Source organism: Cricetulus griseus, chromosome 3 (genome assembly GCF_003668045.3).
Source record: "Cricetulus griseus strain 17A/GY chromosome 3, alternate assembly CriGri-PICRH-1.0, whole genome shotgun sequence".
NCBI lineage: Eukaryota > Metazoa > Chordata > Mammalia > Rodentia > Cricetidae > Cricetulus > Cricetulus griseus.
Genome location: NC_048596.1, coordinates 264,692,772 through 264,719,550, shown reverse-complemented (window position 1 = coordinate 264,719,550; position 26,779 = coordinate 264,692,772). Strand labels below are relative to the sequence as shown.

General features: G+C 41.5%; 1 protein-coding gene across 3 annotated transcripts in view; it reads left to right on the top strand.

Annotated features, from left to right (window-relative positions):
• Positions 1–896: 896 nt before the first annotated feature.
• Dtnbp1 (dystrobrevin binding protein 1) overlaps positions 897–26,779 on the top strand; it is a 95,727-nt gene continuing 69,844 nt past the window's right edge. Inside the window, exons 1-5 of one of the 3 annotated variants that reach the window (XM_035442942.1) lie at positions 897–1,050; positions 10,004–10,057; positions 11,940–11,990; positions 19,287–19,347; positions 19,939–20,071. In XM_035442942.1, coding sequence (XP_035298833.1) covers positions 995–1,050; positions 10,004–10,057; positions 11,940–11,990; positions 19,287–19,347; positions 19,939–20,071 — 355 coding nt within the window. In that variant the 5' untranslated portion in view covers positions 897–994. Of the gene's footprint in view, positions 1,051–10,003; positions 10,058–11,939; positions 11,991–16,375; positions 16,395–19,286; positions 19,348–19,938; positions 20,072–26,779 lie in introns of those variants that run through there. The other 2 variants (XM_035442941.1, XM_035442943.1) reach the window with 2 other exon arrangements.

Genomic DNA, 26,779 nt, shown 5'->3' with positions numbered 1-26,779 from the left:
TCTTTAAAAACTCCTTGCAAAGTATTTGGGGCTGGTCTGTGAGAAGTGTTTCTCTCCAGGCAGTCCCTGGCAGGCTTAATACAGACTCTTAATTTGAACTTTGGTCGTGAGGGTGGTCTCTGATTTTTTTTACCCCTTAACACTAACGACCTACAGACCTGACAAGGTCACATGTCTGATAAACTTTAAACAGGTTGTAAAACGCTGTGTTTAGTTACACACTGTCTTTGTTGGAAATAAATGTAAGCAGCAAAGGAAAGGAAAAGCCTAGAGGGAGAAAGAATCTGTCAAATTGTATCCTCCTGCACTGAGGACAACTGAGAACGGTTGGTACAAAAGTTACAAGGAGACCTGGCTCAGTTGTAGAGCCTTAGTATCCGAGATACCGTGCACTATCCTCACATACACACGAGGACTGGGTGGGGGTAACAAACGGTAACAACGTGTGACGGGCACATTAATTTGATGGGGCCGGGTAAAGATCTAGAGTGTGAAAAGTATGGAGTCGGATGATCAATCACTGCCAAAGCCCAACACCGCGGACCAAATCCTTGACTCGGTGTTGCTTCGGGGAGGCGCAGCTACCCAAGGCTTTCCCGCAGCTTTCTTACGACCCTCAAAAAGCCAGCCCTTCACTACCGGGCGCGGGGACTGAAATCATCCTTCCGAGACGCATTTGCGCTGCAGAGTTATCAACGGAGAAAGCCCGGCTCCGGCTACAAACAAGCGAGCATCCAGCCGGCTTCCCGCCCAGTCTGCCGAGAGGGCGAGCGCCTCGGCGAAGGCCCGCCCCTCCAAGCGCGGCGGGACTCTCTGCTGCGCGCTGCACTGCGGCTGCGCGGGCCGGCGGCGCGCGGAGGGGGCGGGGACGCGGAAGGCGCGGCCGCTGCGGAGTGTGTGAGGCGAGAGCCGGCCGGCCGGCGGGCGAGCGGGCGGGGGCGCCCTACGGCGTCTGGGGGCCGCGGCGGCGCGAGGCCTGAGGGGAGGGGACGCGATGCTGGAGACCCTGCGCGAGCGGCTGCTGAGCGTGCAGCAGGATTTCACGTCCGGGTGAGTACGCGGTGGGCGGCCAAGAGGGCCGCGGGGCTGCCGTCGGGTCGGCGCGTTCTCGCGCCTGGGTGACAACGAACTTGCCAGCGTCCCCGAGGCGGCGGCGGCGGCACCGAGTCGCTGGCCCAGCGGGCGGGCGGGCGGGCGGGATGCCCTCTTGCCCTGTCGCGGGGCAGCGTTGCTCGCCCGGCCAGGACGATCACGTGAGGGGCTGTGTGCTCCGCACTGAGCGTCCGCGGGCCTTCCCCGAGCAGGACCCACCCGGGACCCGCCTCACCCTCCGGTTTCAGCTGGGACCCCCGGCGGATCAGCCCGAGCTTTGGCCAGGCTGGCCCGCCTCTTCTGCTGCCTTCTCTGTCTTTGCCCTGGTTTAACGCCCGGATGAAGGAGCTGGGCCAGAGGAACGGAACTGGGTCGAAACTGTTCATACCCGGAGTTGCCCAAACTTTGGACGCCCCCGGGAATCTTTCGCAATCACCTGGCTCTGGCCTCCGGAGCTTCGGTTAAGCCGGAATGTCAGGGGAAGGGGTCATTCAAGGATCCCCAGGTCATGCCGAGGTGCTACAAGGTCTGGGAACATTGACTGCCCAAGCACTCGTGCAGGGTTTACCACTTAACCTGACGTGCAAGTCTCTGTTCTGTGACTGTAAAATGCAGTGATGGTGCTTATCTCATAGTTAGTTATTGAGACTGTTAAATAGGCAGTAGGCACTGCTTGTGTGTTTTTAGTATTTAATGTATTTACAGCTTTTATAACTTTACAAAAAGTGCCACCTTTATACAGGATCTGCCATCACTTTGGTTTTTGTTTGTTTTGTTTTGAGACAGTGTCTTACACTGTAGCCCAGATTGGCCTTGAACTGGTGGGAATACTCCTGCTTCAATGTTGGGATTCCAGGCACCTCCACCGTGACCTGATGGTCTGTCATGTGTTTGGAGAGTGTTTCTAATGTGAGGGCACCTTAGTCACGATGCTACTTTAATAATGGGAAAAGCGTTAACTGATCTCTCATCTCGTGGAACAAAAAAAAAAAAATGTGTATATTGTTTGCCTGTTGAATATTAACAAACTGGCAAGTATTTGAAAGCCTCCAATATATACAAAGCATTACTGACGATTTTAGCTTTGTGTTCTTGTCAGTATTAATTCTGAGTGCCTAAGAAATTATTCAGTGATAAGTGTCATTGCATTCTTTCGTTTTTTAAACTATAAATTTAGAAAAAGTAACTTCCTTTTTTTGAATGTAAGCTTAAAAAACTTTGGTGTACTGCTATAATAGCCTGTTTGTAGCATGAGTGTGGCCAAGACTAAAACCCACTTGAATACCCTTCTGTTTCTACAGCAAGGATTTTTTTTTTTTTTTTTTTTTTGATGGCTTAGCAGTCCCTTTTGGTAGTTGCTGGGAGTTGCCTCAGAACCCATTCTTACTCCTGATGTTTGCTTAGAAGGCTTCTTGCTTAGGAATGTGGACTGTACAGCCCAGACTGTCTTCTGAGATCTGGATAGCTTTGAAGGTTTAGAGTTTAGTCAGGGACAGGAGCTGAGGATATGTGATCAGGACCCCCTGGAAAGTGATGCCATAGCCTAGGGCAGGTTTAGAGTTAGACATCCTAAGAAAGTTTTGTTCTTAGTGTGTTCTTCTGTCTCAGCTTCCTTTCTTTACATGACACTTAGCTGACAGGCCAGCAGATTCTGCATCATTATCCTGTCACCTAGCAGGGAAATAACACTCTTGGAATCATGTGTGTCTACAGGAAAAAGGCAGCTCTAACCACTGACACTAACTTTGGTCAGGTCCTCAATTTCCTACACAATTTTTTATTGAGGGAGCAACCAAACAAAAACCTATCTTTCTAATTCTTCCATATTCCTGCTTGAGAGCTACCTATTCTGTTTTACATACTTGGCCATTTTAGCATTGGCTAAGAAATTAAACACAATACACATTTCTGTGGTAATAAGCACTGAGGGATTCCTTTGAAAGAGTTACAGCAGTCACCTCCCAAGTCTATCATACATATTCCTGTAGGACCCTTGTAGAGCAAGTGTTTGGCAGACAGAGCAGCTGCCTTCTAAAACAATTTCACATGTCCTGTGCTCAATCGGTTTCAGTCAATAGGTTTTCTGAGTTTTTTGTGTGCAGTGCTACTTCTAACAGTTAGCAGGGACAGTGACTCTCAGAGTTTCTGCTCATTGTCAGTTTTAGAAAACTCATGGAGCTGGAGTCTTAACTCCAGGCAGATTACCTTTTTACTTTTTTTCCACGTGTATGTTTGTGTGTCTCTATGTATGAATTTCATTTGTACACAGGTGTCAGCAGAGGAGAGAGAAGAGCATGGGATCCCCTGGAACTGGAATGACAGGCAGTAGTGAGCAGCCATGTGGTTGCTGGGAACCAAACTTGAGTCCTTTGGAAGAACAAGTCCTCTTAACTGCTGAGACATCACTGTACCGACTTCCCTGAAATAGGATTATTTTTATTGTTCTCGTAATAGAATGACACCTTAGTGACTAAATCATGTCCAAGAATGTCCTCCATGGCTCTCCTCTAAGCTAGGAACGTGCCGTTGTGGAATGTCACCTACATCCCAAATGGGGAAGAATAACCCCAGCTGTGCTTGTTGAATATTTATAGGACCCCTCCTCACCTTCGTGTCTAGCTGTCTCCTACCACCTGTTATAGTCAGTGCTGCCTTCATTGTACATGGCCTCCAGGGGGTTAGCCGGGGATAACTAGAGGAGGGGAAGCCCTTACCTCTCCAGGGCAAAGGCTTTCCTGGTGCGGTCTGTTGGGCGAGATGCACCCACACCCCTATAAGTAATGCCTCACCTGTGCTCTTTTTTGTTTTGTTTTGTTTTGTTTTAGATGTTTATGGAAATTTTTTTCTTTTTCTTTCTTTGAATTAGAAACAGGATTGTTTTACATGACAATCCCAGTTCCCTTCTTCCTCCTCTCCTCCCCTACCACCACCCCCAACTAAAAGCCTATCTATCACATATCCTTTCTGCTCCCCCTGGATGGTGAGGCCTTCCATAGGGTGTCATCAGAGACTATTGTATCCTTTGGGATAGGGCCTAGGCCCACCCCCATGTGTCGTGGCTCAGGGAGTATTCCTCTATATGGAATGGGCTCCCAAAGTCCACACCTATGCTAGAGATAAGTACTGAACTTCTATCACCTGTGCTTTTTAAGGAAGCTCAATAAATGTATTGTTTCCCAAAAGTGTACTTTGTAGATCTCATATCTTGGTTTGTCATTGGGACCCTAGGGGGAGGGGTAAACATTGTTTATGTCTCCCCCAGAGAAGGAATTTTAGTTACAAGAGACCACAATATCTACATTCCATTCAGACTTAAGGGGAAATGCAATGTACAGTCATAATTGTTGTGGGACAAGATAGAGATTACAGATAGTCTGGAGGGATCCAGGTTGTTCTTAGATTTTCAGCCTCTTTCCTTTTTTCAGTACTGGGTATCTTGGGGTTTCTGTTGCTGTGAAGAGACACCATAACCATGACAGCTCTTATAAAGGAAGACATGTAATTGGGGTGGCTCACTTACAACTCAGAGATTTAGTCTTATTATCATGGTGGGAAGCAAGACAGCATGCAGGCAGACATGGTGTTGGAGCTGAGTGAGAGTCGTTAAACCTTGATCCAAAGGCAACAGGAGGTGAACTGACACTGGGCGTGGCTTGAGCATATATGAGACCTCAAAACCCACCTCTAAAGTGACACACTTCCTCCAGCAAGACTTTACCTATTCCAATAAGGCCACACTTCCCAATAGTGACACTCACTTTGGAAGCCATTTTCTTTCAAACCACATTCAAATGTCCCCATAGTCTACAACAGTCTCAAACTTACTTAAAAGTCTAAAGCTCAAAGTCTCTTCTGGATTCATGTAATCTCTTCACTTTAATCCCCTATAAAGTCAAAATAAAAAGACAGATCACATACCTCCAATATATAATGGCACAGGATTACATTACCATTCCAAAACACAGGGAAGAGAACGTAGTGAGGGAATACTGGACCAAAGCAAGACCAAAAACCAGCTGGGCAAACTGCAAACTATCTCCATGTCTGATGTCAAAGTGCTTTTGAGATTCTAACTCTCTCATCTTTGTTGACTCCAACACACTTCTCTCTCTTGGGCTGGTTCCACTCCCTGTTAGCAGCTCTCCTTGGCAGGTATCCCATGGCTCTGGCATCTCCAATGTCTTGGGGTCTCCAAGGCAATCCAGTCTTCAGCTTCACAGCTTTACACATGGCCTCTCTAGGCCTCCACTTAGAGACACCTTTGACACATGCCTGGCCTCAGCAGCTTTCCTTGTCTTGGAGGCAAATTCCAATGCCCCTTTCTTCTTAACTCCAGAACCACGTGGTGGAAGCTGCCAAGTTCTATTGCCTGCTTGCTGGGGCTGGAACATGGCCCCTTGTTCAATTACATCTTGACCAACTTTCTATTTTTCGTGGTTTCTTTCACTGCCTAAACTTAGCTGTCCTGAAACTGTATCTGTAGACCAGGCTAACTCAGAGATCTTTCAATTGCATCTTCACCAGCTTTCTGTTTTCAATGATTTTCCTTCATTGCCTAAGCTTGGCTGTCCTGGAACTTGCTCTGTAGACCAAGTTGGCCTCAAACTCAAAGATCCACCAGCCTCTTGTCTTCCCAGTGCTGGAATTAAAGGTGTTTGCCACCACACCCAGCTCTAAGCTTTTCTTTAACTCCTTTTCACAAGTTGGAAATTTAGCTGGATGGGATCTTGCCCTGAGGTCACCACTCTCTTATTCTATTTCATAATCTGTTTTTCTCTTTGAACACAGGATTTAGCTCCATTCCATTTCCTGGTGCTCCTTTTCTCCTCAAATATTGCTCAGCTTGCTCCTTTTTGTTATATATCTTCATTAGAGTTAACATTAGTAATCTAGACTATTTTATCTAGTAAAATAGACTAGAGTCTATACTAGGCTGTTTTGAGATATCCTCTTCCAAGGGAATCAATCCAAAACTCAGGCAAACTTTTCGGACAAGAGCAAAAAGCAGCCACATTCCTCACCAAACTATCACAAGAACAATTTCTAGGCAATATACTAAAATTCTCCTCTGAAACCTCTTGAATCAATCCCCCACAGTTCAAATAACTCATAGCACCACCGTCTTGCATGCTTCTACTAGTGCTTAAAACATTCCACTGCTTTCCTAACCCAAACTCTCAAAGTCCAAATTCCTCCAAACCAAAGCATAGTCTGATACCAATTTCTGGTACCAATTTCTGTCTTAGTGTTTCTATCGCTGTGAAGAGATACCATAACCACAGCAATTCTTATAAAGGAAAATATTTAATTGGGGTGGCTCAATTGCAGTTCAGAGGTTTAGGCCATTACCATCATGGCAGGAAGCCTAGTAGCATGCAGGCAGACATGGTGCCAGAGAAGGAGCTGAGGATAACAAGAAGTGGTCTGAGACACTGGGTGTGGCTTGAGCATATATGAGACCTCAGAGCCTGCCTCCAAAGTGACACATTTCCTCCAACTAGACACACCTACTCCATCAAGGCCACACCTCCCAACAGTGTCACTCCCTTTGGGGGCCATTTCCTTTCAAATCACCACACTGGGAATAGAACCCAGTACTTCACACATGCCAGGTAAGTGTCTCACTGCTGAGCACCATTCCCAGTCCCTTATGGTCTTTCCTCATAAGCTTTTATCCATGGTACCAGCACCAGCCCAAACCTAGTGTTGTGATTATATCATGCTGTTTCCCCTAAGTGGTTAGCAGGCAAACCTAAAAGCCTTGGAACTGGGGTCATTGACTCTGGGCCTTTTTTTCTGAGTTCTGTTTTCATTCGACTTGGTTCTTGGAGCCATTTTAGGGGCTCCCTGTAGAACAGGCTCTGTGTGTGTGTGTGTGTGTGTGTGTGTGTGTGTGTGTGTGTGTGTGTGTGTGTATTTTTTATACTGGATTGGCTCTGGAGAAACCATTGTAAGTATATATGTTGCATCCACTGTTCTTTTAAATTTTGAGCAGTTATGAATAAAAGCATAGGTATTAGGTATGTAAAGCCCTTCAAGGAACTACAACACACGTTTCTGAAGGTTTATGGATGTATATTATAGGCTCATGTTTCCTGTTTGTCATGCTTTCAAAGGCACCACTGCCCCCAACTCTTCTTGTTCAGTATCTTCATTCTTTTCTCCCCTTCTGTAGTCTTAAATTGTGCAAAGAGTATCTAATAATTTAACTTTTAGTACAATCTGTAGGCAAAGCTTTGCTCAACATGTTGACCTTTCTAGGATTTTATTTGTTTGTTTATTTATTTATTTATTTATTTGTAGGTTCTGGAAATGGAACCCAGGACTTTGTGGTAGGCAAGCAATCTGTCACTAAGTTACTCCTTCAGCTAATAGGGTCTTCCTTCCTTCCTTCCTTCCTTCCTTCCTTCCTTCCTTCCTTCCTTCCTTCCTTCCTTCAAGTGGGGTGTGTGTGTGTGTGTACAGGTACATGATATACTCCTGTGTGGAGGCAATAGTACCAAGTGCCTTTCTCTTTTGCTTTCTACCTTTAATTTTTTTTTCAGGTTTACTTGTGTTTTATGAGTGTATTTGTCTGCATGTATGTTTGTACAAAGTGCCCCTTTTCATAGATGCCTTAAAAAGGTTGAGAGGCCATATGCTCAGTTTTGCATAGTATATACCAAGAAGTATTTGTAAATTGGGCTAGATCTGGCAGCTACTAAAGTTACAGAAGCAGTTTCTGCCCTGGTGGTAATGAAAAGCAAATCATAGTGAACTCAATGTTAGAAGACACTAGTGATGTACTTTGTGAGCCCAGAGTTACAAGTCCTTGATTTGGTTGCGTTCACTGAAGACTTGTAAGTTGGGCTTTGAAGAATAAGGATGGATTGTTAAGGTTTCGGTAAGGATACTGGAGAAAGAGAAGCCGTTATAGGAGACGTAGCTGGGCAAGATGTTCAGGGCCTAGGAATAGAGAATTTTTCATGCTTTGCTTAATCTGGCAAAGATTTGTCCTGTGCTTGCTTTGTGTCAGGCCCTATTTTAGGTACTGGGACTATAGCACAGATCACCTAGACTGTGGCAATAGGCAGAATATCTAGAATGTCAGAGCTGTTGTAGCTAGCAGATTGAGGGATGGGCCTACATGTATTTTTGTGTTTGGGATTAGGGATGGTGGGCAGAGAAGTTACCCTTGTGTGGGCCAGGTAGGAGAGGAGTTCTGACAGACATTTATAAGAGGAACTATGTGACAGGCAGTGGTTGAGCTTGCCAGCAGTGAGAAGTGACATGAAAAGGTGTAGAACTTGAGAATGTTGATTTGTAGTATCTTAGATAAGTGATGGCATTATACTAACACAAAGGAATAAGAAGAGACTTAGGGGAAAGGAACAGTTGACAGTGATTTCATGAAGTAGCCCTTGAGATCGGAGGAGCTCTTGGTAATTGAAGGTACCCTCAGGAGAGGGGTCAGAACTGAAGCAGTGTGTTTGGGATTCATTAGGGCAAAGGCAGTTTGAAAATATTTTCCCTTTTCTGAGTCTGTGCCAGTTTGGTGTGCATGACTCAGATTGTGGAGCTTAAGGGGTCTTTGAGATGGTACCCCACCCCAGTGTCTGTCTGTCTTTGTCTCTCTGTACCACACAGAGAATAAGAGAGATAGGTAAACATAGGAAATTGCATTTAAAGGTGGAATAGAAGAAGCTTGAGTATGGTTTAAAGACTTGTGTTTTATGAGCAAATACACTACTTACAGGTTTTAGAGTTTTTCAAAGCAACCATCATCCCTTTTCCTACCACCTGTAGACAAGGTAGGAATTGATGGGCATGCAAATGAAATGCTGCCATACAGCCCAACGCAGTTGAGCCAGCTAGCAGATCTGTCACTGTTCATTGGGAAGCTCTATGGTATTCCTCCCTGACAGTATCTCAGGCTGGCTTCGAACACTTCATCATCCTACCTTAGCTTCCCTGCTGCTCAGATTCCAGGCCTGTGCTTCCATGTCTAGCTTAAAAAACATTTTTTAAAACAAAAGCTTCATATACAAAAATAGAGCAGTGATACGAGCCCCATGTATCTCAGTCAACAATCTTCAGGTGTTGGCGTGTTTATCTTTCCGTCATAGTCAGTCCTACACTTATCTGCTGCACCTCATGTGGGGCAATGCATTCACTAGCATAGATGTTACATAAATGTACTGCCTCAGTCATGACTAACAAAATTAAACACTAATTCGTTGGTATTATCAGTTACTCAGTTCATAATCAGATTCTCTTGCTTCTTAGAAATGCCTTTTCACAGCTGATTTGTCCAAATCCAGATCAGATAAGTTCCACACATTATATTTGGTTAAAGATCAGTTTTTGAAACAGATGGTTATTAAGGAGCCACATGGGGAAGCTCTTATTTAATCTTATAGCAATTTTATTTTCAGTTCTCTGTAATGATCTCTCTTTACCTTTTAACCCAAATTAGTTGTGTTTTTCTTTTATGGGGGAGGCAGGAAAGTTGATATGTTGATTTAAGAAATTAAATGATACTTTAGAACTCTGTATTTGATATATCAATGTTGTATGGAAGGTCTTAGCAGTACCTTCCATACTCAGCTGTAAACATGGTCTACTGCTGTGTATCATAGTCTCAGGATAGCTCTATCTAAATTGTCACAACTTAATGCCTTTCTGAGATTGTGGTGAAAATGGAAGAACATGGCTATAAAAACACCCTCCTTGGCTTTTACTTGTGGAGGTTCTTATTGCTTCCGGAACAGCTAGGGTTTTATGGAGCTTCTTAACTCAGTTAGAAAGATGTATTAAACAGATGGTTGATTCTTTTGAGCATTGTAATTTCCAGGGTGGGGTATGGACTGAAGCCCCTATGGGGTTGAAAATCTTGACTTGTTAAAATATATTTTATATTTGCTAATTATAGGTTGAAGACTTTAAGTGACAAATCAAGAGAAGCAAAAGTAAAAAGCAAACCCAGGTAAGCTCAAACAAGAGCTTTATTTGCATAACTTGAATTTCGTGTCTGTTGAATGCATGTGATCACAAAAAAATATTGATTCTTTTAAACATTGTGATTCATGGAAACTGTAATAAACTTGTGAAGTGATTGAAAAGCTCAAGTGTATCAGAGTCAGAAGTCCTGGGTTACTGAGAAGCAAATCAATAATGAAACAGAACTTGATAAATGAGTCCTTGTAGATGTGTTACATGTTTTACATTTGGACACTAGAATTGTTATTATTTTTTAAAATATGTGACAGAATTCAATTTCAACTGGAAACAGTGAACTTTGATCAAGCATATTTATTTTCTTTATCTAATATTATATGAAAATGTTTATTATATGCCTGAGACAATTTCTGCATATTGTTATATTTCAGTACATCTGAAGCAATATACTTTTCCAAAAGCTTAAGTAAAGTGTCATTTTTATGTGTGCATGCATGCCTGTATAATCTTTTTTTTTTAGATTTTTAAAATTTTATTTTATTTTATTTTATTTTGCTTATATGTATGTATATGTTTATATTTATATAAAGAGCAATAATGGCAATATGTTATACATCAATAGCAGCAACAGCTTTTCCAGGTTCTGTAGTCCTTTGAACAAAATTGTAGAGACATCCAGCATACTCCATTTAAAAAAAAACAAAAAACAGAAACAAAAAAACAAACAAACAACAACAACAAAAAAGTAAAAAACAAAATCCCAGAAGACAGCACAGTTCTGTTACTCTTGTGGTACTTGGCACCATTTTTTTTTTTTTTTAATTAGTTTCTCAGTCATCATCTGGGAGGAAACCAATCTGAACAACATCATTAAAAACAGCTCTGATAAAGCATGGTCACTACTATGTATCATAAAGCAGGTCCACATATGAGTGAGTACATATCATGTTTGTCTTTTTGTGATTGGGTTACCTCGCTCAGAATGGTTTCTTCGAGTTCCATCCATTTTCCTGCAAATTTCAAGATTCCATTGTTTTTTTTCTGCTGAGTAGTACTCCATTGTGTAAATGTACCACAATTTCTCTATCCATTCTTCGGTTGAGGGGCATCTAGGCTGCTTCCAGTTTCTGGCTATTACAAATAATGCTGCTATGAACATGGTTGAACATATGTCCTTGTTATATGAATGTGCTTCTTTTGGGTATATGCCTAGGAGTGGAATTGCTGGATCTTGTGGTAGACTCATTCCTATTTTCTTGAGGAGTCACCATACTGATTTCCACAGTGGCTGTACAAGTTGGCACTCCCACCAGCAGTGGAGGAGTGTTCCTTTCTTTGCATCTTCTCCAGTATAAACTGTCATTGGTATTTTGATTTTGCCTGTATAATCTTATGAGCACCACTTACATGCAGGTGCCCACAGAGGCGAGAAGAACGTGTCAAATCCCTTGGAATTGGCATTACAAGCAATTGTGAGCTGCTTGATGTGGGTACTGGGAACTGAACCTAGAGTCTCTTCGAGAGTATCATGAGTCATCTCTCCAGCCTCTTCATTAACGGTTTTAATTTTCTATGTTTTTCAGATAATGTATATGAGTGTATATGTTATTTAAAAGGAAACGTGTAGGATTTTTGTCTGCATGTATGTCTACTATGGAGGCAAATAGAGGGTGTTGAGTCTGGGACTGGCATTACAGACAGTTTTGAGTTGCCATGTGGGTGCTGGGCATTGAACCCAGGTCCTTTGGAAGAACAGCCAGTATTCTTAACTGCTGAGCCATCATTCCAGCCCCTCATTAGTGGTTTTAACATTATTACATGATAATTGGCAATGCCAGAATTCCTGTGACAATCTTTTTCTTTAAGTTAAGTAAATCTGCAGCAGTTCTAATCATTGTTTCTCTTATTAGGAGTGCTCCGTACTTAACAAAGTACTCTGCTGGACTGGAATTACTTAGCAGGTAAATATTTTCCTTTAGAGCAGAGTGGTACCTTTAATTTTTGTTTAAAAATGCTTTACAATTTTACAGCTAAAACCTTAAAACACTATGATTTCCTGCTATTGTAAAGACTGGAGATGGTTTCCTTTTTCTCCTTGAAGGCTTCTGCTTTCACACCTCACTACAAGGCCATACAGATTTGGACAGATAATCACTGCTGCTTTTACTTGTGGATCGTTCTGAATTAAACAACTCAATTTGTTTTGTTGTGTTGTGTTTTTAAAGACAGGGTCTTATGTAGCCCGGGCTAAAACCATGTTTTATGTAGCAGATGACTACTTTGAACTTTCTATCCTCCTGCCTCCACCTGAGTGCTGGTATTACAGGCATGTGCTACCAAGTCTGGTTTATGTGGTGCTAGGAATCAAATACAGGGATTTGTGCATTCTAGGAAAGCTCTCTGAATCTTATACCACTTATCCCCAACCCGTTTCTGTTGACATGGTAATAATAAGGTGTGGCTCTTCTCAGACATGAAACAAAAGCATAAGCAACACAAGAAAACACATTGATAAATCGGACATAATCAAAAATTTTTGAGCATTGTTTTGTCTCAACATCACCAAGAAAGCTAAACAAAAACCCACAGGAGAAGAAAATATTTGCATATTGTTTGATGGAGTAGCATCCACAGTATGTATAAGAACATTTGTAACTCAGCAGCAAAAATGTGGTCCAGTGAAGAAACAAAAGATCTGAGTAGATGTTTCTCAGAGTGAAGACAGCACAGATGGCCCCTAAGAACACAGAAAGTGCTCGGTATTATTATCATCAGGAGAGAGGTGCAGGCTAGAACTGCACTCAAATGCCATTTCATGTATGTTAGTTAGCCTCTCCATCCAGAAAGATGTACCATACGGAGTGTACCAAGGGCCTGGGCGAGTTAACATCCCCCCACCTCCCCAGAGACAGAGTCTCTTTACATAGCTCTGGCTGTCCTAGAACTTACTATGTAGACCAGGCTGGCCTTGAACTCACAAAGATCTGCCTGCCTCTGCCTCCTGAGTTGCTGGGATTAAAGATGTATGCTTCTACTCCTGGCTCAAATTAATGTCTTTATGCATCTTGGTGGATATGTAAAGTGATGTAGCTGCTTTAGAAAATAGTTTCATAGTCTCTCAGAAATTTAGATACAGAATTATCATATAAAACAACAGTGTAACTCCAAGAAAATGGAAAACTACTGAGTTAGGTGTGATAGCACATGTAAGAAAATCATGAATGAGTTTGAGGCCAACCTGTGCTATGTAGATATAGTGAGAGGTTCTCTCTCTCTCTCTCTCTCTCTCTCTCTCTCTCTCTCTCTCTCTCTCCCTCTCCCCCTCTCCCCCTCTTCCTCCCTCCCTGTCTCCTCTCTCTGTCTGTGTATGTATATATCTATATTTATATCTATATCTTTATCTGCATCTACATAAAACTTGTACCTGAACCTTGAATATGTGTAATAGTTTTATTCATAACTAAAAAGTAGAAACAGCATAAATGTCCAACAGTGAAGTATCCATATAATAAAGTGTTACTTGGGTGTGAAAATGAAAGACTGATACATTAAACATGGATGAAAACTTAAAGGATCCAATACAAAAGGGCACATATTTGTCAGTCCATCCATATAAAATCTCCAGAAGAAACAAACTATTAGTGATTACCAATGTTTGGAGGGAAGTTCAGGGTAGATAGTAACTGGTAGTGGGTGCTTACGAGGTTTCTTTTTACAGTGATGAAAATATTTTAGAGGTAGTGTAGTAACTGTACAGTCTTGTGAATGTATTGAAATCATACACTTAAAAGTGTGAATTTCATAGTAAGTCAGCTATACCAGGGATGCTATGCAGTAAGTCTGTGTGTTGTGTGATGGGGGATGTCCTTCTGTATATATGTTTCTCTTATGGGTTGATGAATAAAACACTGTTTGGTTAGTGGCCAGGCAGTAAGGATAGGTGGGGCTACCGGACTAGGAGACGAGGAGAATTCTGGGAAAGGTAGGCAGAGGGAGCCTGCCGAAAACAGACACCATGTAGTGAAGGAAGGAGTAACGTCCAGACCCTTCTCTGGTAAGATAAGACCACATGGAAATACTTAGATTAATAGAATTGGGTTAATAATTAAGACAGAGCTAGCCAATAAGAAGCCCTAGCCATCGGCCAACAATTTAATAATTAATACAGCATCTGTGTGTTTATTTGGGATTGAAACGGCAGGACCAGGTGGGACAAAAGAAAGGGCCAGCAACAGTTCTGTTGTTAGTGAAGTTCTCTGACCTGAGGTTGGTGGGTGTGTGCAGTGGTGATAATGGCTTCTTTTCCTGATCTGCAGTCACTTCTTTTCATCAGTAGCCTGTGTTTTTAGTTTGTAATTGGATTTTTTTCTGTAGTTGCTAAATCTAGAGGGCTTCCCCCTCCTTGTTAGAGATTACAAATGTATGTTTATTTGGTGCCAATTTTCTGCTTGTGTTTGTTGTGTGAAAGGTAGAAGTGAACCTGAAAGGAAGTATAGTTAAAAACCATTCGTGTACTGTTTATTCATGTACAGATACACTAGTGCTAGTGGGACTGGAGCTAGGGACTCATGCTAGGCAAACTCTCTAACACTGAGCTGTGAGCCCAACCTGTTTCAACCACATTAATTCCTCCTCCACATTAATTCCTCCTTATATGTGGTTGATCTTGACTGTCTTAATCTACTCTTTAAATGGCTGGCACCTAATTTAAAAAAGAAAAAGAAAAATGATGGGCAACTGAAACCAGATGCTGACCTTTTAAATCTGCTAAAAGTTTCTTTGGCATGAATATGAGGGATTTTCAGTAGTGGCTGACTCTGTGACTACTCCTCCCTGATCAGAAGCAGTAACTAGGGACTAGAGCACAGATTTTCAATAACCACAAGACAGGTTTATTACCTGCCTACACTCTGCACACGATGCAAGGAACAAGTGCATGGCCATAGCTGTGGAAGCTGGGAACTATGGGCATGGGTAGCTGCTAAACCTGATAAAACCAGGTTGACCAAAATTAAGTGGTTTTCTATCCAGGCCTTCCCCTACAGTTAGTGAGCATCAGACTGGTTTCATCAGAAGGGTTCTGTAGTGTAATTGGGGTCTAGGTGGGAGACAGCCTCCTAGAGCTTCTTACTTTTTCTGTCTGTCTTCTCTGTCCTCTAGATCCTAGCTTTGAATGTGTGTCCATGGAGGTCAGAACTTAGCCTCAGGTGTTCCTCGGGTGCCTGCTTCATTATTTTGAGACAGGGTAGGTCCTTGGCCTGGAACTTGCCAAGTAGGCTAGACTAGCTGACCATTGAGCCCCAGGGATCTGCCTAATTCCTTCTATATAGTGCAGGAATTATAAGTGGCCACTACTGTGACTGGCCTCTCTCCATAGTATCATAGGTTTTTAAGAATCTGTCTCCCAGATCCTTAGAGCTCAAATGCTTTATAAAGCAGGTTGCCTTGGCTAGCACAGAAGGTAATTGTTTACATGTCAATCTTCCTGTGGTCTCTCTTCCACCAGTTCTGCTATAATACATAATGTGTTCAATAATTATTTGAATGAATTACTACATTATGAGTGTGGGTTTTTTCCTTCATTTTCCTATTATTGACTTAAAGAAATATGAGAGCAAAAATTTTGAATGAATTTATAGCCAGGGTTTTTCACCCCAGTAAAATGTGGTAAAGTCATGCATTTATTAAAAATGACATCATGGGGACTTCATGCATGAGATGTATAATATTTGCTTTGAGGGACTGTCTTCCCTCAAAGCCTGTGGATGTGTCTGTAAGGGCACTGTCTTGACTATATTGAGGATAGAAGACATGCCCACCAAGAGCGGCACCATTTCCCTGGCAGTGAATCTCTCAGGAATGAACTTTTAAGCATTGTAACTGGCAGCTAAGATCCATGAAAGGCTAAGTAGTATGTCTTTGTAGTGGATTATCTCCCTGTTTTCAGCAGTGCCCACTAAAGTGATAGCCTCACAGTAGAGAAGATGAATAGTTGGGTGTGGTGGTCTAGATTAGGTTGGCCTGTGGGCAGTGATCTGTGGGGACATTGTCTTGACTATGTAAATTGATGTGGGAAGACATAATCACTGGGGCTGACACTGTTCCCCTGGCCGGGAGCCTTAGATGGTATAAGTGGAAAAGTAAGCTGGACACCTGCTGTTTGTTTATTGCTGTTGGCATTTGACTTTAGATATAATGTGACTAGCTGCTTCAAATTTACTTTGTCCAGGTAATACTTTGAACGATAGTCCTGACTTCTCCAAAATGGTGAGCTGTAACCTGGAGTTGTAAACTATTAAACCCTTAGCCCTGGAAGTTGTTGTTGAGTGTTTTCTCATAGCAGCAAGAAGAGAAGTAAGGCCTTGGTGAGTCTGTATTGTTATTTAGGGAATGAGTCAGCAGCAAAGTGACAAACTCAGTTGGTGTGAGGGCCATACACAGCAGTAAGAAGCAAAGCCTATGTATAATGTGGGAGAGGAGATGGGGAGAAGGATCTGAAGTTTAAATGGCAAGCACTGTTTCCTTTGCTCCTTTCTGTTGACTGAGGAAGTGATGGCCAGTCTACTGTGAAGTCTTGGATTTGAAAGTAGTGTGATCATTCCTTTACTTGGCAGACATTTAGCGAGTTCTCTGTGTTAATTACTGAGACAACAAAGTTGGAAAAGTATAATTCATCTTGGCAACTCTGGTGCCTAACAGTGCCTGGCATTCAATAAATGCTTGTTGATTTTAATTGATACCTACAGTTAGATGCACCAGAGAGAAAAACGTCAAGCTTTCTGTTAGTTGGCAGTGACAGGAGGACTGTGTTGATTATGTAATATTGTACAGTGTTTTTCATTACATGTAGATACTTGTTTCAGTCACTGGGATTATCAGATTGGCTTTCCTGTCTAAATTCAACAGAAAAATGTCTCTAACTATAAAGAGAGGCAGTATGGATTCATGAAACACATATGTCAATTCAGGTCACAACTTTGATAGAATTTTAGATGAGATAGAAAATCAGGTTTTCTGTCAATAGCCATATAGCTAATATTATGTTTAGAAATTATGTGTTAAACCTTTTTATTTTGAGGGCTTGATAGCTGAGCCAGTACTTACTGTGTAACCCTGGTGACCTGGTTCTCAGAACCCACAAATTGCCCTCTGATCTCCACACATGTACTGTGGCATGTGCACCCATCATGCATGCCCAAACACCGCAAAAACAATAGTAATAATTAAAGTTGAAATACTTATTTTTGACATGATTTCAGCTTTATGAAAATATTACAAAATTAGAGCAAGAATTTTCTCCCAATGTTAGCATTTTGTATAACCAAAGTATGATGATCAAAACAAGAAATTAATATTGGTAACTATATTGGTAACTAATATTGGAACTATATCCATTCAGATTTTATCAGCTATTGATACCCTTTTTTTCCTGTATCTAGGACCATGCAGTATGCTACCTCCTTTTCTGTATTGAGTCTTTCTCTGTCCCATCAGCCAGCTCCCTATAGCTTAGGCTTGTTCCTAACTAGCTCCTATAGCTTAATTCAACCCATATTTTTATTAATCTACATTCTACCAAGTGGTTTTTAACTCTATACCATCTTGTACTTCCCATTTCCTTTCTGTATTTGGATGGCAAATCTGCCTTTCTTTTCCCCAGGGTTCTCTCTGTCCCAGAGATCCTGCCTAACCTCTTCCTAGCTATTGGCTGTACAGCTTTTTTTTTTAATTTTATTTTATTAGTTGAAATTAGGAACAGGCTTGCTTCAGATGTCAATCCCTTCTCCCTCACCCTCCTCTCCCCCGCTGTACAGCATTTTATTACACCAATCCTAACAATACATTTTCATACAGTGTGCAAATATCCCACAATACCTTTCCTTTAGTCTGGAATAGGCAATGAGGTTCAAGACCTTGATGCTGTTGAATCCAGTTAGTTATATTACATACTGCCCAATATCCTCTTTCCTAATGCCTTCCCATCAAAAATAACAAAGTAACTATGTTTCAGTGATCATGGTAGGAGGCAGATGATGTGGATGTCTTATTGTGATTGATATTAGTCTTGGTCACTTGTTAAAGTATGTGCCTGGTTTCTTTTGTCTGTTTTCCTCCAGGTTAGTGAGCATTCTGTGCTGAGAATTTTTAAGTCTATGTGGATACCCGTTTCTCTTCAGTTTCACACCCATTAGGAGTCTTTCTTGACAGTTATTTCTCTTGTCTTTTCCCAATAATGAGCCTGTGTCTTTCTTTCTTTGTTTTTTTTTTTTTTTAAGTCACTAATTGTATTTCTACTGTAAAGAAAAGTTTTTCTGGACTGGAGATGACTCAATGGTTTAGAGCACTTGTTCTTCCAGAGGACCCAGGTTGAAAACATGGCAGCTCACAGCTGTCTGTAGCTCTAGTCCCAGAAGAGCCAATGCCCTCCTCTGTAGACTGAAATTTCTGTCCCACCCAGTCCTGCTGCCATTTAGTCCCAAATAAACACACAGAGGCTTATATTAATTATAAACTGTTTGGCCTGTTGCTCAGGCTTATTGGCTATCTCTGTCTTAATTATTAACCCATTTCTATTAATCTGTGTATCTCCATATCATCTTGATTTACCAGTGATGCCCAGGTCTCTTGCTTCCTCGGCAGCTACATGCATCTCCCTGACTCTGCCTGCTACTTTTTCTATCCTTGTTTGGATTTCCTGCCTGGCTAAATCCTGTCTGTCCATTGGCTGAAACAGCTTTATTCACTAGCTAATAAGAGAAACATATATTCACAGCATACAGAAAGATATCCCCCATCACTTCTCTGTCCTCTTTGGGAACCAGGCACATATTTGGTGCACAGACATATGTACAGGCACAGCACTTACAGATAAAAGAATATAATTTAAAAGTTTTTATAATGTAGGGGTGGTATTTTCCAAACCTGTAATTCCAGCCCTTGGGATGCAGAGGCAGAGGAATTACTTGGTGTTTGAGGCCAGCTTGGTCTATATAAAAAGCCCTGTGCTAGCCAGTTCTACATACTGAGATCTTTCTCAAAAAAGAAAAAAATATTTTTTTTCTCTTTTCCATTAAAAACAAAAATTCAACTGTTTGTGTGATTAGGGTCTCTGGGTATTTTGTTTTTCAGGTTGCCTTCTATGCTCTTATGTGGCATTATTTTTTGGTTCTTTTCTGCAGCCTCAATATATTATAAACTTACTTAGATGTGTTTCCTTTCAATGTCTGTTTACATTTTAAATTGTCTTTGTGTTTTAGGTATGAGGATGCGTGGGCTGCACTTCACAGGAGAGCGAAGGAGTGTGCAGACGCTGGAGAGGTAGTTTGCTGATCTCCTTTCCCCTTTGGCAGATTTCTCCTTTTCAACACTAAATCCAGGCCCAGGCAAAAGTAAAAGGCTTGGTTGGTTGGTTGGTTGGTTGGTTGGTTGGTTTTGCAATATTGAAAGGAGAGACCGGACCCACCTACATACAGCACTGAGTTCTGGGTACTGTAAACCACTGAAGAATCATTATACATAATGGGTGTAAAAGTGGTGAGTGTGCAAAGGCTGACAGGAAGGCAGCAAATGATTTTCTGTTGTAAAACCCATGTATATACACGAGTATCATGAATTTGGTAGCATGCATTACGCTTGTAAGAATTAAGGGACTCCCAGAGGGAAAAGGAAGAGGAGCTGAGGTCACGTGGTTATAAACAAGCAGGAAGCTGGAGCTGGTTAGCGGTGTGCCGGCTCTGGGACACTTACACATATGTGCTCTTTGACCTTTGAAATGGCTGCATTCCTGGGTGAATGGTTAAACTAGGATTGAAACAGTGAAACCTGACAAACTGTCTAGGCCTTTGCAGGATAACTGTAACTTTATATTGAGATGTGCTTTCTCTGAGTCCCTACTGGTCTGTGTTGCAGCTAGTGGACAGCGAGGTGGTCATGCTCTCTGCCCACTGGGAGAAGAAGAGGACCAGCCTGTCCGAGCTGCAGGAGCAGCTGCAGCAGCTGCCAGCTCTCCTCCAGGACTTGGAGTCCTTGATGGCAAGCCTGGGTAAGTGTGATTGTGTGAATGAAAGCAGTTTTAACAGGACTTGATGTTTCAAAGCTTTCTAAGAATTCATCAAATTCTTAGATAACACTTTAAAAATAATAGTACATTCTTATTGTCATAGTTTGATTATACAGAAAATATATAGAAGTTCATTTCTAATATTTAACCACCAATGTTTTCTGCCTCCAGTCAGCCAGGGCTATACAGAGAAACCCTGTCTCAAAAAACAAAACAAAACAAAAATCAAAAACACCTCCCCCCAAAAAAAGAAAAAGAGGCAGTATCTCTCATTGTGATGTGGGGTTCACTGATGAGGCCAGCCAGAGTGCCCCAGGGATCTGCCTGTCTCTGCCTCCTCAGTGCTGTGATTAGAAGCAAGCTATATGTGTGTGTGTGTGTGTGTGTGTGTGTGTGTGTGTGTGTGTGTGTGTGTGTGTGTACACACGCATGCGTGCAAGCACGCACATGATGCCACTCAGGCCTGGTCCTCATGTTTAAGCTATAAGTATTTTACTGCCCGAGTCATCTTCCCAGCCCTTGTTTATTTTTAAGTGACTCAAGACCATCTTTGTATAAAACATTAGGTCTTTTTGTTTTAAAGTATAAGTAGAAAAATAAAAGGGTTTTACAGTAACTTTGTCCTGGCTGGATAATATACTCCAAACATTGCTTTTAAAGTTTAAGCTTTCAGAAATTCATGTCTTATAGTATTTTTACCCTCAAGATGATGGACATGAGATCAGATGAGTTCAGATGCCTGTTTGGCTGCATTTGAACTTTGTGAAAGTTTATTTTCATCATTTTTCATTTGGATGAGTTTATATTCAAAGAATAATCTGTTGTGTTTGATACACATTCACTTGAGGGTGATATCGGTCCACTGTTCACAAGGGACAAAATTGGAACAATGTAAAGATCATAATTGGCTTTACTTTTTTAATTCTAAATTGTAATTTTAATTCTAAAATGGAACACCATTTATTTCCTAATGGTTTTATAGACAGAAAAGAACGTAAGCAAATACAAACAAAAACTAAAGTGGAATAGTCATTTCAAAGTTACTTTGTAGGGCAGGGACAGGGGGTGGAACCTTCATTTGCCTTATTGGGTTTCATCAGCATACAGAACAACAGGTTCATTATGATATCTCCATACACATACTTATACTGTCTTTTACCCTTGTTCTGTCCCTCCTTTCCCTTTCTGGGGGGAAAGAGAGAAAGGCAAAGTGTCACATATTTTCTTTCATATGGGAAATCCGTGTGTGTGACATGAAAGCAAGAAGGGAACTATTGAATATGGAGTAAGAGTTTTTTTTTTTTTTCTCCAACTTTTTTTATTTGAATTAGAAACAGGATGGTTTTACCTGACAATCCCAGTTCTCTTCTCCCACCTGTCCTCCCCTACCCCCCCCAACTAAAACCCTACCTATCACATATCCTTTCTGCTCCCCCTGGATGGTGAGGCCTTCCATAGGGTGTCATCAGAGTCTATTGTATCCTTTGGGATAGGGCCTAGTCCCACCCCCGTGTGTCGTGGCTCAGGGAGTATTCCTCTATGTGGAATGGGCTCCCAAAGTCCACACCTATGGTAGGGATAAGTACTGGGCTACTACAGGAGGTCCCGTAGATTTTTGAGGTTTCCTCACAGAAACCCATGTTCCTGGGGAATGGATAAGTCCCATGCTGGTATTCCAGCTATCAGACTAGGGAGCAAGAGTTCCCGGATGTTCAGGTCAGCTGTTTCTGTGTGTTTCACCAGCCTGGTCTGGAGGCATCACCATCCCTGGAGTAAGAGTTTTAAGGCAAAGGGAATGTCGTCATGTTCAGGGCCAGGTTACCACCTCAGTTTCAGTTTGGTTCTGTGGAATGTCAGTTCCAGTGACTGTTTATTTTTGACTGGTGTATGGAACCAGTGAAACCACTTAGTCCAAGATTGTGGCTCCCTTGTTAAATTTGCCTACATCCATGTGTTCGAGTATGGGCATACATGCTATGGTGTGCATGTGGAGGCCAGAGGCCAGTCTTGAGCATCACTTCTCATTTTCCTCCATCCCTGTCATATGTGTTAAACTAGCTGGCTGTGAGCCTCAGGTGGTTCCTGGTTTCTGCTGTTCATTCCCCTGTAGCAGTGCTGGGTCACAGCTGTGGACTATTGAAGTGGGTTTGGCTTATTAAAATGGGTTCCAGATATCAGAACCTAGGTCTCCACTCTTTCATAGAAAGCTCTTTATCCAGTGAGCCGTCTTCTCAGCCTAGTCTTGACTTTCTTTCTTTCTTTTTTTTCATGTTGTTTCAGTCTTCTTACATCCTTTGGTCTTCTCTTGTTTGCTGAATGGCCTGCCTTGTAAGAGGAAGAAATGTGTATTATGTGAGCAATTTAAGACCCTATGATGCTTTTAGCTATGCTATCCTGTGGCTTAATAAAATAGAGTATTGGAAACTTAGTCCCTCAGGAATTGTTAAGTAGCAAAGGCTAATCCATTCATATTGATTTTTTTATGGGATTCGGTCCATCTACCTGTTTAAATTGATATTTATTGTTAAGACTGCAATTTAGGAAATAAATGATTAAAAAGTATGCTGGAAAGTAAAAAACAGTGAATATGAACTCTCAACTCTGAACTTCTTTCCCCAGTAGGTTTCTCAAATGCTCCTTGATTCAGTCTCTGTCTGCAAATGAGGATCAGAATACATTTGGCCCTTCATGTCTGTGGGTTCTGCATCTGTAGATTCAGCCAAAAATATTCGTTTAAAATTGTTCATATTAAACACATATACATATTGGATTAAGGTCTCTTTATTTCCAAGCACAACCGGGTGAAACACAGGCCAGAGCTAGGTTAAGAACCCAGCCAGCGCGGCCAGAACAAAGAGAGAGCCCGGTCCCCACGTGCAGTCCTTTAAGAAGCCCCCTTTACGTCATGCCGGCTTTCCTTCACCCCGCCCTTATGGGCGAGTCCCCAGGTCCACCTGGTACCTGCCCCAGGACTATTGGGCGGGGCTAGGGTTACTCCCTACATATACAGGTTTGCCTTTTCAATCATGTCATTTCCTAAACAATGCAGTACAGGTATTCATATAGTACTTTCTATATTGTATTAGGTATTTTAAATAATAGAGAACTTATTTAATGCATATGAAATAATGAGAGAGTTGTATGCAAATGCTATGCCATTTTATGTAAGGGACTTGAGCATTCAAAGATTTGGGTAGCTGTGGGACTTAGGTAACCAGTCCCCCAGGGATACTGAGGGGTGACTGTACCTGCTTGATGGAGTAGTTGGAGGATTAAATAGGATGACAAATGTCAAATTACTTAGCACATGGCTGGTATGTACATCCTGTGTACTGTGGTCTAGTCTTTATTTCTGGATGTGGAACAAGTCTGGGGTGTCTGCCATGAGGGTATGGACATTCTACTTGCAGTTTGTCTAGCCTTTGCATATTTACAAAGTCATTTTTCTATATCAAAAGGTAAGTACTATGTAGTTTAGATTGGGCTAGAAAACCATTCCATTAAATGTTAGAAGGTGAGAGCTGGGGTGTAGGTCAGTTGGAAAAGTGCTTACCTAGCATGCAGGAGCCCTGGGTTTGACCCACAGCATGGCATACATCAACAGTGGGGTACATACTATATAATCCTAGCACATGGGAGGGACAGACAGGACCAGAAGTTCACACTCATCCTCTGACATGAGACTCTTTAAAAAGAATTTGTCTAAATGTGACAGGATTAACATTTTGCATTGAAAAATGCTTGGAAGAATGAAACAGTTCTTGTTAGGTGAAATAGCCACCATGCACTGTTTAACTAAAAACAAAAAAACAAACAAAAAAAAAAACTAGGAACTATGAGTTTGAAAAGTACTGCACTGCCATTGCTAAGCATGGTGTTTCATCCCTATAATCCCAGTACTTGGGAGACTGAAGTAGGAGGGCCTTGAGTTGTAGGCCGCTGGGGCAAAGGGTGAATTTGAGTTTCATTTCAGTGTGGTCTAGTGAAAAAAAGTGCTGAATGTATTTAGTTCTCTCGAATTTCCACTAGAGGGCAGTCTAATCCTGTTCTTTGATCAAATTTCAACTGTCAAGGTCTTGCCTTCATGTTTTCTCTAGTACTTGATTTTATGTGACCTGTTTTAGAAGATTGTTCCTTCCTCTACAAGAGAATATTCTACAAATCCTAGGATAAGTAGCAACCATATGTTGAGTTTCTGTGTTGCTTCTGATAGGTCCTAGCCTGCTATATTGGCTGTTGCTTTCTCTATACAGAATGTGAAAGATGTCCAGCAGGAGCTCTTATAGCAGTGTTTCACAAACTAGATCATCTTGTCCAAGTTACTTTCCAAAATTAGTACCAACACAAGGTACACTAACTCTCTCGACACCTTTTTAATCTACTACAAGGATCTTATTTGCTCCATAATGGCTTTTGCAAATTAATGTACCTTTTAAAGATTCCTTATTAACATATCGTCTTTACATTATTGCCTCAGTACATAAAGTGTGGCACAAGCGTTTGAAGAGTCTCCATCTTTTAGTGCCTGGCCTCTGTGACCTGTGGGTTTGCAGACAAAGAAGGTATCTTTGTTCTGTGAGGCTAATTGTTTAGGGTAGAAAGAAACTCGTTAAGTGTGAAGTAATCTCAGTATGCTACTTCACTCTTCATGGATCACTGCTGTACTACAGACTGTATCTATTTGAAACAAACAGCACAAAGAAAAATTCCAAGCTGATTTGCTCTACCTCTGGGATGATCTTCTCCCCAAGATCTGTGGAGCTCTTTCTTGCACAGCTGTCATTCCCAAATGGCTTTCACAGTAAAATTCCCCATCTTCTCTACAAGTCACTTACAGAGACATGCTGTTATAGTGAGCAAAATAGTAAGACTTGAGTTCCTTGCTAGGATGAATTTGGGTCTATGGGCCTGCCAGTGTTTTATGTACATGTATTCTAAGTTAGTTATAACTTTACTTATCTATGCAGCTGGTTTTGTAACAGGAAATGAGCATGTTGTGTCAGGGTAGTTAAATTTCTATCAATTTAAAATAAATATTTGGAATATATATTGTATATATACTTATGCTCGTTTAATTCAAAAGGTAAAAGCTTAATATATTTTACTTATAATTTATTACTAATTGCAAGTTTGGTAAGAGTTGAAATATACAGAGTTGGGTATGGTGGAACCTGCTTGTAGTTCTAGCACCCTCCTGGACTGCTTAGTGAATACCAAGCCAGGCTGGGCATCACGAGACTACCTCAATAAGCCAAACAAAATGAAGACTTGAAATGGGAAATCCCCATTGCTTTTTTTTTGTTTGTTTTTTTTTTTGTTTTTCGAGACAGGGTTTCTCTGTGTAGCTTTGAACCTATCCCGGCACTCGCTCTGGAGACCAGGCTGGCCTCAAACTCACAGCAATCCGCCTGCCTCTGCCTCTGCCTCCCGAGTGCTGGGATTAAAGGTGTGCGCCACCAACGCCCGACCCCATTGCTTTTTCTGCTTCACTTATAGGATCTTTTGGCCACGTTTTTGTGACTGGGAAAGCAGCATCATGTTGCTTAATGTTTCCTAATTCTCTGTTCATGTTTAAGTTACTCTTTTACAAAATTTGGCTTAAGTTCTTAATATTAGATGAACATGGATCATTGAGTTTTTCCCAGTTATTTTACATTGTAGAATAAGAGAATTATCAGAACTTTATTGAATTCATCAGACTTACTATATAGGAATTAGGCTAACATACAAAGGGGTCAGTATTGTACGCAGAGTTTTTCCTGTGCTGGCAGTGGCTCTTAAATAACCACTCAGAGTCTTAATATTAATTTTAAATTCTCAGCCAATTGCTCAGGCTTGTTACTATCTAACTCTTACATTTAAATTAACCCATATTTCTTATCTATGCTTTGCCACATGGCGTGGTATGTTTTCTGAGTGCAGCATGCCCATCTTTCTTCTCTCTGTGTCTGCTGGAGATACTTGAGACTCTCCCTCCTCTTTCCAGCATTCTCTCTGTGTCAGGCTGTCTGACCCAATCTCTTCCTGCCCAGCTATTGGTTAATCAGCGTTTTATTAACAATGAGAGCAATACATATTTACAGTGTGCAGAGATTGTTCCACAGCACCTCCTCATCTTGCAAAATGTTGTTTGTGCTTGTTTTTCCACCCCTGGAATTTCCTGAGACTTGACTTTCATATCCTCCTCTTGCAAGCCAATTAGGAATTAGCCTATCACATTAGATTGAGATAGAGCTTCCACTAATGGGTTCAGAATGAGTCACCACCAGTGTTTGAGTAGAAACTAAGGAACTTCCTATCCTGATGTGTGCTTGCTAGCCTAGTTTAGGTCATGGCACACCGGTTTCAGAAAAAGAAATTGCTTTGCAAGGTTACTTTCACTTGTTGATATGTTTCTTTGTGTGACACCAAGAATATTCTTTTGCAGTAGTAGTGGAAATTCTGATTAATACAACATTTTGCCTTTTCCCTTTGTATACCGTTTTTAACTTTAAAAAATCATAGCTATAATTATTCATTGATTAGAGTTTAGATTTTTGAAGCTTATTTTTGGTGGCTTTGTATTACCCTTGATAGAGTCAAACTATTATGAACAGTGATATTATCAACCTTTCTCAAAGTTTCCTGTTGTCTCCAGTGATACACCAGCATGAAGAAAGACAACTGCTGGTGGTAGAGCATGCCTTTAAT